Source organism: Lissotriton vulgaris, chromosome 3_1 (genome assembly GCF_964263255.1).
Source record: "Lissotriton vulgaris chromosome 3_1, aLisVul1.2, whole genome shotgun sequence".
NCBI classification, from domain to species: Eukaryota; Metazoa; Chordata; class Amphibia; order Caudata; family Salamandridae; genus Lissotriton; species Lissotriton vulgaris.
In genome coordinates this window covers 440095376-440111596 of record NC_141689.1, presented here as the reverse complement: position 1 = coordinate 440111596, position 16221 = coordinate 440095376, and the positions used below count along the sequence as shown (strand labels likewise).

General features: G+C 45.2%; 1 protein-coding gene across 3 annotated transcripts in view; it reads left to right on the top strand.

Moving 5' to 3' along the window:
- The window catches only part of PDE4D (phosphodiesterase 4D), a 1324573-nt gene that overhangs the window by 873129 nt on the left and 435223 nt on the right, over positions 1 to 16221 (top strand). For all 3 annotated transcript variants that reach the window (XM_086960668.1, XM_086960666.1, XM_086960670.1), the window contains exon 3: positions 6167 to 6203. In XM_086960668.1, coding sequence (XP_086816794.1) covers positions 6167 to 6203 — 37 coding nt within the window. The remainder of the gene's footprint in view (positions 1 to 6166; positions 6204 to 16221) is intronic.

The following is a 16221-nucleotide window of genomic DNA, read 5'->3' as shown; positions in this document are numbered from 1 at the left end:
CAGCCATAGGCATAGTGGCTCTAAGAAGGGACAAAAACACAACAAAAGCCTCATTAACAAGTAAATGGTGTTTTAAAGACCTGTGAAGTACTCGAGTGCTGCTGCAATTAGACGGGTGGGGGGGCTGAAGCCCAGTGAGCCCAATGGGTGTTGCTCGCCTGGGCAGAGTGGAATCCCAGCATTCCACTCTGCGTGACCCGTAATGAGAGCCCTGCTGTGGCCTTTGGTGTATTGAGAACACTTGCACGGTACCATTCAATCGCAGCCTATCACAAGGCTCTGCTGGAGGGAAACATAATGGTGTTCATAATGTTTGCAGACAAAGACAAGGCTTCTTGGAACAGTAAACACCAATGAAAGCTACAGGAAAATCATAGCCAATAAAATAATTAGTGCTTAGGAATACACATAAGGTAGTCGGACCTAAATTATGCCGCCAATACAGGATCATTAACAGTGCGTGTCTATGGTGGGCTAGGGTAGTGGATAGTAATGCGCTTCACTTTAACCGCATTTTACATCTTTCTTTTTCAATTTTGACACTTTTTGCGTACACTCCATTTAGGCGCAACTATACTACTATTCGACTTTTCTACACAATATTTCTTTGCATGCATTGCTTGTTTTTGATGTTTTCTGTTCTTTATCCTGCCAATGCTTATATTTAAATTTATTTGCTTAATCTATAGGTGAGCTCTATTCTCCTCATTTTAATAAGTTTTGTTTTTTCAGTCTTTTAATTTTGATAGTTTGTTTGTCTCCTGTTTGGTTGTGATTCAGGACCAGAGAAAAGGTAAATTCAGATGGTACTCTCCAAAAAGATGCCTGTGGTCAGCCTTTTTGAAGCTCAGTGATCACACCAAGAATTAAGAGATCAATTTGGGGTGATAGCAGTTTTATCCATTCCACTTGTAACCTGTGGAATAGAATGCCATTGCATATTAAAAGTAAGGCTAATGTTTAACTTTTTCGGAAGCAGTTGAAAACCTTGTTGTTTTCATTCTCCTTATAGTTCTTCTGCAACTCTTATAGTGGTTTTTTGTTTAACGTCAGATCATGTTTAGTGCTAGGTCGCCCTTGGGCATTCGCGTGCTCTAGAAAATTTGAAATCAAAACAAACAAATAAAGACACTGACAACAGTGGGCTAAAAATAAACAGTGGAACAGGGAGTAAATAAAATACAATTAGGCAGTTACAATACAGGCAATGGTACAGAAATGTGCAATGCTACCAGGGAGGGGGTGGGGGAGGGGGGGGCAAGGGGACAGCAAGCGACAAAGTCAGGGTGACCTGCAGAGTGAGGCAGCGAGAGGGGAGGGGAGCGGATCAAAGATCTGCTTAATGGGATTGCGCTGCGCTGTGCTATTGTTAGGTCAAATGAAAACATGTCCTACTTTTTAATATACATCACCCTGCCTTAGGACTTTATAGGCCTACCTTAGGAGTGACATATACGTTGAAAAGGTATATCTGGACTTTGTTGTAAGTGTAAATGGCAAAGTCGAGTTAGCAGTTCTAAAACTCGCTGCTAGCCAGCAGTGGAGGGCTTGGAACCTACCTTTGCTTTGTCACATTCGTGTTGGTACCATAGGTGCTGCAGTCCATGAGGGACACTTTAACTTACAGACCCTGGGTACGGCTGGTACCATATACTAGGGACTTATAATTAAGTTAATTAATGCCAATTGTGGGTGAGCCAATCAGACATACAAGGTTTAAGGGTCAGAGCACTGGCGCTGAGCCCTGTTTGGCAGGGGTCAGTACACTCTGAGTCCAAAGACCAGCAGCATTGGTCCATTCAAAATATAATAATGTGATGGTCGACTGTTGTCATGTGGTTGCTTTAATGAAAGGAGCTACAGTATTTATTGCACAATATAAATTGTGCGTTTACTTATTACATAGGAAAGGAAAGTTACACCAAGACAACCCCTACATTTAATAACAATCACATCGACTTCTGATCAGTTATTGCCCATTATTCAAAATACATTAATCACTCCCCAAATAGGGTGATTTACTGGATGTCAGACCATGCCTGCGTCTAAGTTTAATATTAGGCAATACAAAAAGTTGTGACATTTTTTAGGTGGAAGAAGTAATTTAATTTGCCAGATTATAAAAGGACTTTTTCTTAATCACTAAGTGCTGTGCGTCTTGAAGTGGTTGGAAATTCGAAATAATATTTAAAGAGCACGATAAAGGAAGAAATAAAAGAAAGATGATAGCGTAGAACGTCTGCAAGAATCAAAGTGGCTCTCAATTTATGGTTTCTGACCTTCGCAACAGAAATTATATTCCACATACGTTGTGCAAATTCAGCGGTCCTTAATGCAGTGTAATTTTTTTCTGCGTCAATTTCCGTGGAACTCAAGTGTAAACTTTAATTTGTTGTTTAGCTCCTACATGATTGGCTGGTGGACTGTGGCATAGGGATTTATGTGTGTTTCTCAGTGGAAGAATCTTGAAGCTTGGTTCAGCAGCCTGACCTCCCACTCTCTGGCCATTTAAGCGCAGGCAGATCTAGTGCAATTGAATCTTAATATATCGAAAGGGAATCTGGAATGGAATGATTAACTGGTAGTAAATCATCCAGTAAATTCAGTTCATGGGAGTGATATAGGTACTCTTCTTATAAGGAGTGTAACTACAAAAAGGAACACAAAGTTGATTGGCACTTATTTTTGGTACTGCGTCCATGTCTCCATGAGTTCCAAAGAACTTTAGTTCAGTAAACCACCATGGAGCCCCATTTCAAGCAGAGAAGAAACAATGCAATCTCGTTAATAGCCTGACATAAAATAAACCTTTTATGTAAGGCAGCCAATGAGCAGCTATTTGTGTTTATTTATTGAACATTTGTAGCAAGATAGTAAAAAGGCATCTGCTCAGAGTGTGAACCAGTGGATGGTTATAGAGGAAGGGGGCAGGGTGACAGAAGAAATCCAGGAAGCAGGAGGCATAGAACCAAGTTGATCCTTTACAGCAACAGTTTGATAGATCAGCGAATCCCACGAAGAGGGGGAGACGTTTGCAGAGCTCAACAGGTCTCAGGAGATGTCTCAGGACAAATCTTCCACATGGCCGGAAGCTCCTAGTGCAATCTACAACACGAGTCACTAGATGGCCCACATTTCACAGTATTCCCCGAAGTGACTATTGCGCTATATGAGTGCAAAGAATGCCAAAGGGCCAGGATTCAACTGGGCTATTTGTGCATATATATTTTTCAACTATCTGGAATACATCAGAGTAAAGAAAGCACATGTATTTTCACTAACAGCGCCTTCTTTATTCATATCCGATGCACCGACCTCCTGGGTAGCAAAGCAGCACTTCCTGATTAATTCTTAATTATAGTTTATTAAACTCTGCAGCCATCTGCCATGCATTGAAGTGCTTGACGATTAGGTCGGATTTTCAGACATCTATTATTCTAATGCACGTGGCCATTTAAAGCATCTTCCTGTTTCCCAGTGGCCTGAATTTGTATTTGAAACGGTATTCATTTTGCGCCAGCAAGAAAAGTGATGAAACCTAACCATTTAACTATATCCTGTCTTTCATCTACTCGTAACCACCGTGGGATTTGGTGTAGATAAACCTACAGCAAATTTGGGTCAAATGAAAAATAAGCTGAATTTAGTACTTTACACTTTCCTATGACCAAATAGAAAATATGTTTTCATAATTTAGAAAAAAGAACCGTGGAAAACAACTTGCATAAAAGCAGCAAAATCAAGGAGCCACTTTCCGGGTCCCATTGTGCCATCTCACCAGTAGCCCAATGAGTGATTACCTATCTTCCTTATTTGGTCATACAGAGATCCATACATTCAGATTGATTACAGTGTTCACCCATTCATAGTGAAACATGTCAGCATCTCTCATTGTGCAGCGCATAGCTCTATCTCCTGGTTTAATTATCTTTCTTTATGGAATGTTGGGTTGATCTCTTGTAAAACTTGTCATTGCTGCTCTATGGCCGCCTTTAGAGTATTGAGATGGGGCTGGAGATGCGGAAAGGAGAGACCAGGAGAGAGGCAAGGAGGAAGCAAGCATGAGGGTGCAATTATTTGAATTGACTCAGAACAAAGGCTTTGATCTCAGTTCACTCAGCACAAACACTTTGATCTCAGTTGACTCAGAACAACAGCTTTGATCTCAGTTGACTCAGCACAAAGGCTTTGATCTCAGTTCACTCAGCACAAACACTTTGATCTCAGTTGACTCAGAACAACAGCTTTGATCTCAGTTGACTTAGCACAAAGGCTTTGATCTCAGTTGACTCAGCACAAACACTTTGATCTCAGTCCACTCAGCACAAAGGATTTGATCTCAGTTGACTCAGCACAGAGACTTTGATCTCAGTTGACTCAGCACAAAGGCTTTGATCTCTGTTGACTCAGCACAACGGCCTTGATCTCAGTTGACTCAGCACAAATGGTTTTATCTCATCTATTGTGGGTCGTTGAGGCTGCCTCCAGCTGGCGCATCGGGATGAGTGAGGGGAGTGTGAGGGAGAGAACAGGAGGATGAGGTAGACATCCTTTCTCACCGTGAGGGCCTGAATGGAAGAAAGAGATGTATTGCAGCAAGCCAGGAAGGTGAAGACGGCTCCCTAATTAGTTTTTTATCTGAAGGCTCACGATTGAAGTAGGAGTGTTAAGGTGGGACGCTAGACACGTACTAGGTACACTCTCTGTCTGCTCTTCATGTTTTCAGCTCCTGGCAGGAAAGTAGGCTCCCTTGTTTTTATGTGGGGACTCTCCAAAGACCGCAAACCCAGGCATTAGCACTCACCTGGCCTAGAGTGGCTTTGATTATAATTCCACTGCTTTTTTTTATTGCCCTAGTTTGACTTGACAGCTGTTGTGGTGAGGCACCTGTGTTCTTGGGCCAAAGAAGGCCTGTAAGTTCATTAAAGACAGGTTAGGAAATGTGTTCGCATTCCTGTCTGTCGTGGGAACCATCATGGAAACAGGATGCTGTGCTCTCCGCCTTATCAAGAAGGCCTTGGCGGCCATGCTCAACAAACTTTCTGCACAAAAGTGTGTACACACGCAAACACACACAAGCAAGCCTGCATCCTCCTTCACATACACCTGCACTGCCCTGGTGCCCCAGGGCTCCTCCTCGCCTTCCCCTGGCGTCTGCAGACAGCGGTGTGTAGGTGGAACATCAAGACAGCGAGAACTTCTGCTGCGCCTAGTGAATGACGGAACACCTCCAGGTGAAGAGGAAACAAAATGATTTTGAATTCGTGCCTTCACTAATAGGGCCACATGCATCAAGGTATTTAGGAATCGCAAACGGTGCGAATCGGTAAAATCGTCCGTTTGCGATTCCTAAATACCTTTTTAGTATGCATCATGCATTTTTGGAAAAATCGCTATTTTTAGCGAATTCCAAAAATGCGATTGCTCTTAAGGAATCGCAAATTTGCGATTCCTTAAAAGCAATGCATGATTAATTTTAAAATTGCGAATTCGCAATTAGGGGGGGGGGGCAAATTACCACGAGGGTGAACCTCGTGGTAATTTGCGAAAAAGTTTTAAAATGCTCAAATTAGCATTTAAAACACTCTCATGTTACAGACACACATGTCCTTAGGACATGTGTGTTTGAAACATCCATTTAAAAATACATTTCAGGGGTGCAGGGGGGGGGGTCCTTTGGATCCCCCCCTGCACCCATGGAATGCATTATCATTTTGCGAATTCCAATTTGCGAATTCGCAATTCCCATTGATTCCTATGGGCCTTTTGGCCCATAGGAATCAATGGGAAGGTTTTCCTTAATTGCGAATCGCAAAATGTGAATCGCAATTAAGGAAAATTAAGAATTCGCAAAAATATTTGCGAATTAATCATGCATTGCTGTTTGCGATTTCTAAATTGCGATTCCTTAATTTTCGCAATTTAGGAATCGCAAACGGGTGCAATGATGCATGTGCCCCATATTTCCTCTGCAACAGCTCAGATTAAAATGTAACCGGTTGAGCAAACACAACAGCGACCACTAAATTTCCCAAATACATGTCATTTTTCAAGATGTAATTTTGTGATTTGTTAATAAGGAAAATAAATAAATTAGAAATAAATAAAATAAATAATATGGGACAGTCGTAAGCAATTTCTGACGTACAATGTTTTTATTTTACAGACACGGCGACGACATGATTGTGACACCATTCGCTCAGGTAAAGAAACTGTCTACATGTGACCATAAATGATACTGTGAAAGTAAAAGCTACCGCTGTACACTGTACCGACGAGCATGTTCCTTTATCTGATGGTTTATGCACTGCACCTAGGGCTGACCTTTACACTGTGTTACTACAGTCACCTGTATATTGTATAAATGCCTCTCGCTTTATCCGCGTACATATTGTCATTACAGTTGCATTATTAAAGTCAGACGTGGGTACAGAGAGGTAAAAACTTGTGCCTTCAGGTCAGCGGCACCTTCTGTATTAACTGGTTAGTTCGGGTGGCATTTTGTGGCGGGCTCCCTTTGGCCGGGTTCACTTGTGATAGATGGGGTGCAGCCTGTCGCCACAAATATCTCAAGTATCCATTTTATGATGAATGTCAGCAGGTCAAACCTGCCGATATATATCTAGGGAAACATGGCTGGCATCTACCGTAATTTTGCCACGGTAGGCACCAAAATCTGCATGTTTTTTCCCCAAAACTTGTAATTAGGTGTAATTTCTCATGCCCGAGAAAAAATTCCGATTTCGTGGAGTCAGATTTTATATGTGCAACAACGATCACAACAATTACAAGGCCGCTAATAAAGAGGGCCTTTGAGTTTACATCCAAAATCGACACTTAAGACGACATCACGTCATAGGCGGCATCTGGCTGAATGAGGGCTGGCTGGAACCGAAAAGACAAGCATTAGGTCGGTTGCAGAACCTGCTCCAGGCGGCACTAATGCTTATTGTGCTGGAAAGGGTGGAGAGCTGTCTTTTGCTCTTTGTTTGAGCGTGTCAGAAAGTAGGGCCGCGGTGTCGCAACTAAGCGGGGCTGCGTTTTCCTTTTTCATTTTCCTTTCCAGGTTTGCACTTTTTTTAAGTACACCTGTTTAAATCAAAAGGCGTAGTTCGCCTATATACACACATTAATTGTTTGTTGAAGGGGGAACGTTTATGTTTTAACATGCTCATAAAATTAATGTACTGTTGCATACGATAAATGGATAGCCAAAGTACTATTACTTTAATATTTCTAAATGTAAAATAATGCCACTTATGTAATGTTTTTTGAAAGAAAATTATGTACTCTAAGCAGCTCTGCCAAATGCAAGGATGGCTGATCATACCGTGCAACAAGAGGCACAACATTACTGATGCTATATATTTCCAACAGCGAGCGACTAGCGCCACCTGGTGCACATACTGTGGTCTGAGTCTGCATGTTGCCAGTAGTGAAATAGTAAATGTAAATGTACAGGAATTTGTAAGCACGCTGAGAAGGAACACAAGCGGTACTAAGAACCTCATCTACAAAAAAAGTCAGGGGCATATTAGCAAGAACCTCGTTAAAATTATAGCCGTTTTAGCGTCCGGAAACTGCCGCTAAAACGGCGATCATGGGCTTGCTATTTTGCGTTATATAATTCCAATAGAAGCCCAGGTTAGATGTCATTCTAAAACTGCGATAATTTTAACGAGGTTCTTGCTAATATGCCCCTTCGTTTCTGATTTCTAATTGTTAATTTATTGCAATTAGGAAATCGCAAAAACCCATGTACAAATGTGTCTTAAAAACATTTTGCGATTCTCACAAGGTAGGTCTCGCTTTGCTTGCACTAATAGCGATGGTGACCTGCTGGGGTCAGCAGACCGCCATGTCTGTGATTACTTTTTAAATTTTTTTATAATTCAGTGGGATGCATTTAAAAAATAAAAATGAAAAGTTACCTGTTAATTTTTTTAGAGTAGGCAGTAGTCTTTGGGACCAAGATTTTTGCAGTCACAAAGCTTATGTATTAGGCTTTGTAATCACACAGCCCATGTTCACAAACCTCCTTTACGTGTCGGAAAAGTCCAAGGAAGGGATTATGAAAGAGGTTTTTTCCTTCTATTTGCGAGTCGCAAAGCAATGTAGCAGTGGTTTGTGAACTCAGTTGCAGTCGGACAACATCACAAAGTTACTATCTCTGAAGGGGGGGGTTGGTAGCTGATTCTAATAAGGACAGCTTCCTGTTTCTGAATCATGTCAGATGTGCTCACTGCTTTGTGCACCCATATGTACGTAAGGAGGATGCTTGCACCTGCTTCCTTAAGGGACATGGGCTTTATTTTAAAAGCCAGAAAGCAGATGCGAGATTGGTGGCCTGCTGTCCCTTGCTTACCCCAATCCCTGCATTAGTGGCCATTCACAGGGTAGCAAAATGTGACCCGCCTAATTAATATTGACTACGCAAGTCATTTTTCGACCTTCTGTGAATGGGCAATTTGGAATGTAGCCTATTTGTAGATAGGTTGCACCGCAAAGGGCATCCTCATTTGCAAACCGACCAGTACCCAATTTGCTGTGCCAGCGCAGAAGAGGTACACTTCTTTTTGCTGTATTGAGCGCATACGTTAACTCTCTCTTTCTCTCTCTAAATATATATATATAAAATATACTACTTCCCTGTGTTTCCTAGTTTTGCTGTCAGCAAAAAAATGCATTAACTTGGAAATATTTCAAGTTAATATGTACACTTAAGATGTGAAAAACAAGCACACAGACCCTGCTGTGCGGGCACTGTCAAGAAAACAGCATCATGATTGGGCTGCAGGCCTTTTAGTATTTGATCTGTGCTTACACTCATCGAATCCTATGCAAATAGATACAAAAAAGAAAACAACATACACATAAACACTACACACAAATATACACACATATACAGACAGGGGCTTTTGGACAGCCCTTTCGATCTTTGGCTTCTGTGGTTCAGCTGGCTTTAGCTCCCACTGGTAAACGACGTTTATGACTGAACTTTTTTCCCGGATGGAATCACAATGCGGTTGTTACAACAACTGCGTTGTGATTCCGCTTACCATTACTCCGAAAGTCGGAACAACGACTTGCGGAGGGGGGAGGTGTTGGATTTAAAATCCAACACCTTCCCTAGTGTACGCACAGACTGGAGTTGGAATAGTAAATTATACTACTCCAACATCCAGCGACCCCCTCCGCAAGTTGTTGTTCCGACTTGCGGAGTGATAGTATGCAGAATCACAACGCGGTTGTTGTAATAACCGCGTTGTGAATCCCTGCGGGCAAAAAGACTGCAGGACATATATTCGCTCCCACAGCTTGCAATCTTCTTGCCTCGCCACTCCTCTCATGTGGGCCCGAAGGGTTTAGCAATGCTGCTTTCCCTCTTCGCAAGTGCTATGCTCTGGGGGAGGGATGAGTGATGGATTGTGTGTTCTTGTACTTACTGTCCCTAGGTCTAGAAAGAGGCAGCGTTGGACTAGCCTGTAGGGAAACCAGGCAGTGCCTGATGGCCTGGTCTGACAAGTCAATGTGTGGGCCTTTTTCAACTTTTGTCGGCCTGTTTTGTCATCTGGTGGGCCAGTTTTTGTAGTTGATTTCCCTGATGTTGCCACAAACATTGCCTGCAGTAAGCACAAAGACACTCAGTTTCTGCCTCCTTACAAACTACCTATGCAGCATGTCTTTACAAGTTGAAAACTTTTCCGAATTGAAAAGGCAGGTCACTTTTTTAGCTATTTGATTCACTAATGGGGGCACTTTTATTTTGGTGCCCGATCCCAGTCCGACCCTGGCGAGGTGAACGGTGAAAGAGGACCCCGCAGCCTAAAGAAGAGCAGTCTGGCCTCCATACAGGATGAACCCAACCAAGGCAGTGGCGAGAAGACAGAGCCTGAGCATGAACGTCATTTCACCAAAATGCCAGGGGTAGTGGAAGTGACATCACATGCCCTTTGACCTTCAATTTCACTCACACACACATGCTTACACATACAAATACACTCACACTTCCTCACACGGTCTCTCTTCCTCTCACGTAAACACAAACCAGCAAGCACGTACACAACATACATTTAAAAGCAGTTTCTTTTCTTACCTCATCTACCAGGGAAGGTCATAGTCCAGCTAACTGCACTCCATTTTTATTACATTAATAGAAGGGCACCTGGTTTTATGGTATTGTTTTTTTTTTACATGTCCATCTGTATTTATCCATGTTTATTTTTTGGGCATCTTATTGGTATTTATCCATATTTATTTTGTGTTTCCAAAAATAAATGTAGCTGTAAAATGGTATATTTCTGCGTTTATATAACTCTTTGACATGCACTCAAACACGGATGCCTGTCAAGTTTTAGCAAACTAAGCAGCCACGTATAACAAAAGACTACACTCACAGGTAAATATTAGCATCATACTACAAATATATGTTAATATATTTCTGCATTTAAGGAAATCTCATCCTGTATTTTGACCCTCCATGCTGTTGCCTAGAATTAATTAAAGACAGCATTGAGAGTTGCTCACAAGAAGCATCATTTTCAGTATTTTTCCGCTTTTGAAAATAAATACAGACAGGAAACACATTGTTTTCTGTCTGTATTTATCTGTAAAAATTAGTAACACCGAAAAACCGGAAGCCTTAATTAATAGTGACTAAAAAGGGAGTGAAATTAGCTGGAATAATGAAACATTATTCACTATTAGTGTAATTAAATAGGTAGAGAATACAAAGAGAGTGGAGCCCCAACTGATGTCCAAGGCAAATTGTACACTGTCTTCACTGATAAGTATCACACTGCCTATTTGCAGGTTTCTGACTCGTTTTTGAATGTAACATATATACACCCTCCTCTACCTGAGGGCTAATTGACACCTAATGCTAGTAATAGTATATTTAAAAACAGGCAAGAACTCCCAACTGGACTGCTCAGGCTCCCCATTGTAATTCACTTAGCGCATAGAGAGGTACCTGCTCCACCTCCATGTAGTCGCAATAACACCGAGCTGCTTCCATCTCCCTTGTAAAAATGGAACCAGTTAATATTCTCAGTTGAAATCAATTGGGCACAATGTGGTGCCTACCCACATTGAATTCCTGTTTGACAGCAGTTACAGAGAGGAGAATTAGGAGAGTTACTACTCCATCTCGTCGTCAGGGTATTAAGAGGTACATTCCCTATACGGTAATCATAATAAAGTGTCTAATATCATGCAAAAATTTGGATAGAAGGACAAGATTGTAGCTGGACAAATGGAATATCAGAACATAAGCTGTTATACATTGTCAACGAAGTGCAGTGCCCCTATATATAGATAATAACTTAACCCTGCAGTGTGAGTTCTAAGGAATAATCAAAGATGTCCGGGGGACCAAAAACTAAGAACATCTATGTTATAGCTGAAATATTCTAAGGCCTTTTTAAAATTTCTTTTAAAAAATGAGCACTCACTTGATTCCTTGACAAAATCTTCCCTAAAACGGGTGCTTAAAGATGATCTTGGTACATGCAGAGGCTTATACTCCCATCGAATTATGACGCCTATTAGGATGGCAGATGGACCTGCGTCTGTCCGCCACCCCCGAGGTGGAGGGACCATCCGCAGGGGCAGCAGCGGTCCCTCCGGTGGAATTAGGATGTGACCGCCACCCTGGCGGTCACATCCTGTATATTTAAAATTGCGGCGGGTGCTGCTTAGCAGCACTCGCCGCAAAGTTAAATATGCATGCTGTGCAATTGCATGCACAAAGCGGCAGGCACCACGCGGTGCCTGCCGCTTTGTGCATGCAAATGCAGGGGGGAACCATAGGTAACCCCCATGTGCACCCCCCATGCCCCCATCACCCTGGGGGCCCGCAACGGGCCCCCAAAGAAAAGACCATATGCCTTTCCGTGGCGGCATTGCCGAAGCACATCCTAATATGGCTGGCGGTGTCTGATAGACACCGCCAACATATTAGAGCTTTTCCGCCACAGTCGGAAGCCGACCGCGGCGGAAAAGCGGCAGATGGTCTTCCCGTCCGCCGATGACCCCCCAGCCATCCTAATGGGGCGGGGGGTCTTTTCATTCACCGGAGGATGCGGATTCAACGCAATCCTAATCGAACCCATAGTTAGCGAGAGCTCAAATGAATGTACCAGAAAGTCCAAGCTCAAAGCTAAGCAATTGTAGTTTAGGTCTTCAATCTGCAGTTGTGCTACACAAGATTTTTCTTCGGTCCGTAGTCAGACCAAGAGGTATAATCAGGGGCATCGCAGGGATGATGGTTTTCTCGTCAACAAAATCACTGTTCCAGTGCCTTCTCTTTTGATTTCTGGAGAAATCAGTATTATGTGTGGCGTTTGCTCTAGTTACCATGAGGTCGGAGAAACCGCCATGGCCTCCTCAAAGCACTCCACTGTCTCCGCCTCTCATAATCAGGAAGCCCAGGACGAGGTGTTTTATGGATGTCCTGTCTCAAAGACAGACACTAGCAAGCCCTTGTTAAAACAATCTTAAATACTGCCATTCCCAGAGGCTCCTGGATGACACACCTTCCCCTGCACCTCCTGTTGTACGAAGCAATAAAAAAAAAAAAATCCTCTCCCAGGGAAGGAGGGAAGGAGGGAAATGGATGAGGAAGAGTGGGGCAATGTGATGAAGATTACCAGTAGGTAATTGGGCCATTACCACTTCATCCTCTTCCTCGCCTCCTTCCTATTTAGTGAAGATGGCATAGTAGTTATTTGAAGGCACTTATCGAAAACATGCATATAATAGACTGATGCTTCAATCATATGATTTATTAGATAGAATCAAAACAAAAATGATAAACATTATACTGCTGCAGCACCCAAAACAGGTGAAATGAAGCAGCAGCATAATCCAAAACCTTGATTCTGTAATTGCATATGAATGTTGTAAGAAATTGAGTTGCTGGGGGGCGCTACAGGGCGCACTGCGGCATGGCCGCACTGCTGTGAGGCTCCTGCAGCCTCGAGCACTGATCCGACCATTGATCCTTGCAGGTCATCGCCTGTTCCTCTTCTGACCCCGGATCCTTGGAGGGGGTGCCACTGTCCACACTCGGTCCAAATCCTGCGCGAATCGGAGCTTCCTGGCCGCAGTTATCTGTGACTGAAAATATCCCCGAAAGACGCTCTGGAGGAGAAGTGCCCTGTGGTCCGGCTCCCTTGCCTACTCGAGTCCACGGCGCCACACGTGGGGTGAGGGACCTAACTCGTGTCTCTCGGAGAGACTCCCTGGTGAGACGCTCTACTGCGGGCTGCGCTGTTGGAGGATGGGACCGGCACTTTGATCCCGCACGGGCTCGTGCGGGGCTCTGCTGGGGGCGATACGCTGCACAGGGACTGAGACGGCGCATCGCAGGCACCGGACCGGCGGCTGTTGCAGGTGGCGGCCATTGCGTAGACGGGAGTGGCGGGGTGCTTGAACCTGCTCGTGCCTCAGTCTGTAATACTTCATTGCCCGCCTGGGAGGTCTGCTGTGCACATACGGCGGGTGAAGCGGCAGTGGTGGACGGCGCTGTGGGTGATCGCCAGGCGCACTGTTGAGGCACTGCACAGATACTGATTGGCGCCATTGCTGTCACCGGAGCAGTGGGCTGGGGGAGTCGGCCGCAGGAGATGTGCTGGATATACCATGCTCTTTGACACTGGTGACCTTATATATATGTCCACAAGCTAGAATACTTCCTATTGGGCGGCTTACCACTTCTCCCCTGCTGATCTCTATTACGTGCTGCTAGTTCTGGGGCATGTCATCCTGGCGGCTGGGCAGCGTCGCAACTGCGAGTGCTGGGACCTGCACACTGCCCTTGGTGCTGCCTAGAGAGGAGGTCTGCTTTCCTGCCTTTTCGTTTGTAGGGCTGAGTTGCTGTCGCGCCTGCACGGGGCTACTTAACCTGCTGCCGTGGGGGTCATCCTCTACTCCTTAAGGTGTGGCCACTTTTGGGACTGCTGGGGAGAGCTACGACCTATGGAATGTGTCTGAGTTGTGCAGGCGCCTGATCACTGCAGCCTGGTCTGGGACTATTGTGTGCTGTACATACTGGCCAGGGGACGGAGGGCACTCTGGTTGGATCACGTGGCGGTGAGGACTGGAGTGTCTTTGATCCTCATTGTGGACCTCAGTGGGTGCTGCTACAGTCTGCAGGCGTGTTAACATGGATAAACCGGACAATAAACAGCCTAAACTGTCCTTTGATTCTATGGCGGCCAGGAGGGGTGCTCGTCTTGCACAGGACGCCGGGAGCTCTAGATCCCCCCCACCTATTGCCCAGGACTTCCAGCAGATGATGCAGGAAATGCGGCAGGGGTTTGCCACCATAGTGGATAAGGTGGATAAATTATCCTCGCGAATGGACGCAGTTGTGCAAAAACTTGATGTGCATGAAGAGCGCCTCACTACGGCGGAACAACGCATCTCGGATCATGATGATACTGCAGCCACTCATACGACTCAACTGGCGAGAATGGATAATATCCTGCGGGTAATAGCTGCTAAGAATGAGGAGTTGGAGGCCAGAAGTCGGCGTAACAATATACGCGTTGTGGGCGTACCGGAGACGACAAATGTGGGGAAGATGGAGACGTATGTAGAGAGACTCCTGGTCGGTGCGATTGGAGCGGAGACGTTCTCTACGCAATTCATCGTGAAGTGAGCACATCGATCCCTTGGACCGCGGCCGGCCACGGGTGCCTTACCGCGCCCTATCATTGCGCGCCTCCTGAACTACCGAGACTGGGACGCGGCTCTTAGGGCGGCTCGCACTGCCCGTACGCTCTCCTTTGAAGGGGTCAACTTCACTATATACCCAGACTTCACGCCGGTGGTGCAGGACCAGCGGCGCAAATTCTTGGCGGTTAAGAAAAAACTTAGAGAGCTGCAGGTGGACTATGCTCTGCTGTACCCCGCAAAGCTGAGAGTGACCCATCAGGCAAAGCAGCATTTTTTTGCAAACCCACAACAGGCGGAAGACTTTGTGAAGCGCCTCAGACGTGAACGTGCTGCAGACGACCAACGCGCTGATGAGGGACAGGGGGGGTTTCAATCGGCGGAGGAAGATGCTTGATCCTACCTAATTTCTGGGAAGTGGCTGCTGTGCACTCTTTGAACGGATGCATGGGCGGCCGCTCCCGTTGACTGTACTATCCTGGCCTTGTACTTTTGAAACTTGCTGAGAGGAATAGTGGATTGGAACATCTAAGCGCCACTGAGGGTCGCTGGAGGAACGATGGCCGATGATGGTAATATGCTCCAGGCACCCACCCCCCCACTACGCCTGGGCCGTACATACGACCTGCGAGAGGGAGCATGGCGTGGTGTGAGGTGGTGGCCATGTGCACCTCTAGAGTACACCCCGAAGGGAATGCCCCACTGTTTTTGAGGTTCTTTTTGCGAATGTTTTGTTGGGTGGGTGGTGAGATGGGTGGGGGGTGAGTGGGGGTCCTGACAGGTTGGGGTTAGTCAGGTGGGAGGGGGGAGGAGGCACTGCATCAACAGTGCGTGGTCCACTTGGAACTGGGGGTTGGGGTGTTGATGGACGCGACTGCATCAGACATGACTGCCTATCAGGATCACTGTCTTGGTTCTTTCGAGACCGTACTGGGTCTGGACTATCTAAATGCGCCTAGAGGGGGTCCTTTACCTTCTGCTCAATGTTGCTATTGCCGTGGGGGAGGAGGTGGGCGAAGGCGGGGTCCTCCTGATACGAACATTGTCAATGCTGGTAGGATACTATATGCTGGGGTTGCATTGTTGTTGGGGCTGAATGCGTGTCTGTTACACGTGAGTTGTTGTTTGGGGCTGGGAGGGGAGTGTCAGGTTCTGGGGATGGAAGAAGGTGGAGATGGATGTGGTGTGAGGCTAGCATGGGGGGTAGTATATACAAGTGTTGCGGTCGACTGCTCTGGGCCGGGGACACGGGAATGTACAATGGTTGCGTATGTCCTGTTGCACATTGATCACGGGTAATGCCAGATAACATATTAGATAGGATATCGATCTTGTCTTGGAATGTGCGTGGGCTCAATGATGCCAGGAAATGTTGGAATGTACTACAATATCTAGATAGACATGCTATACAGATAGCCTTACTGCAAGAAACACATCTGCGACAGACGACAGAGCCTACATTTGGGAGGCAATGGGCCACAGTGAGGAAGTTTTCATCATACTCATCATATGCACGTGGAGCTGTTATACTGATTAAGAAAT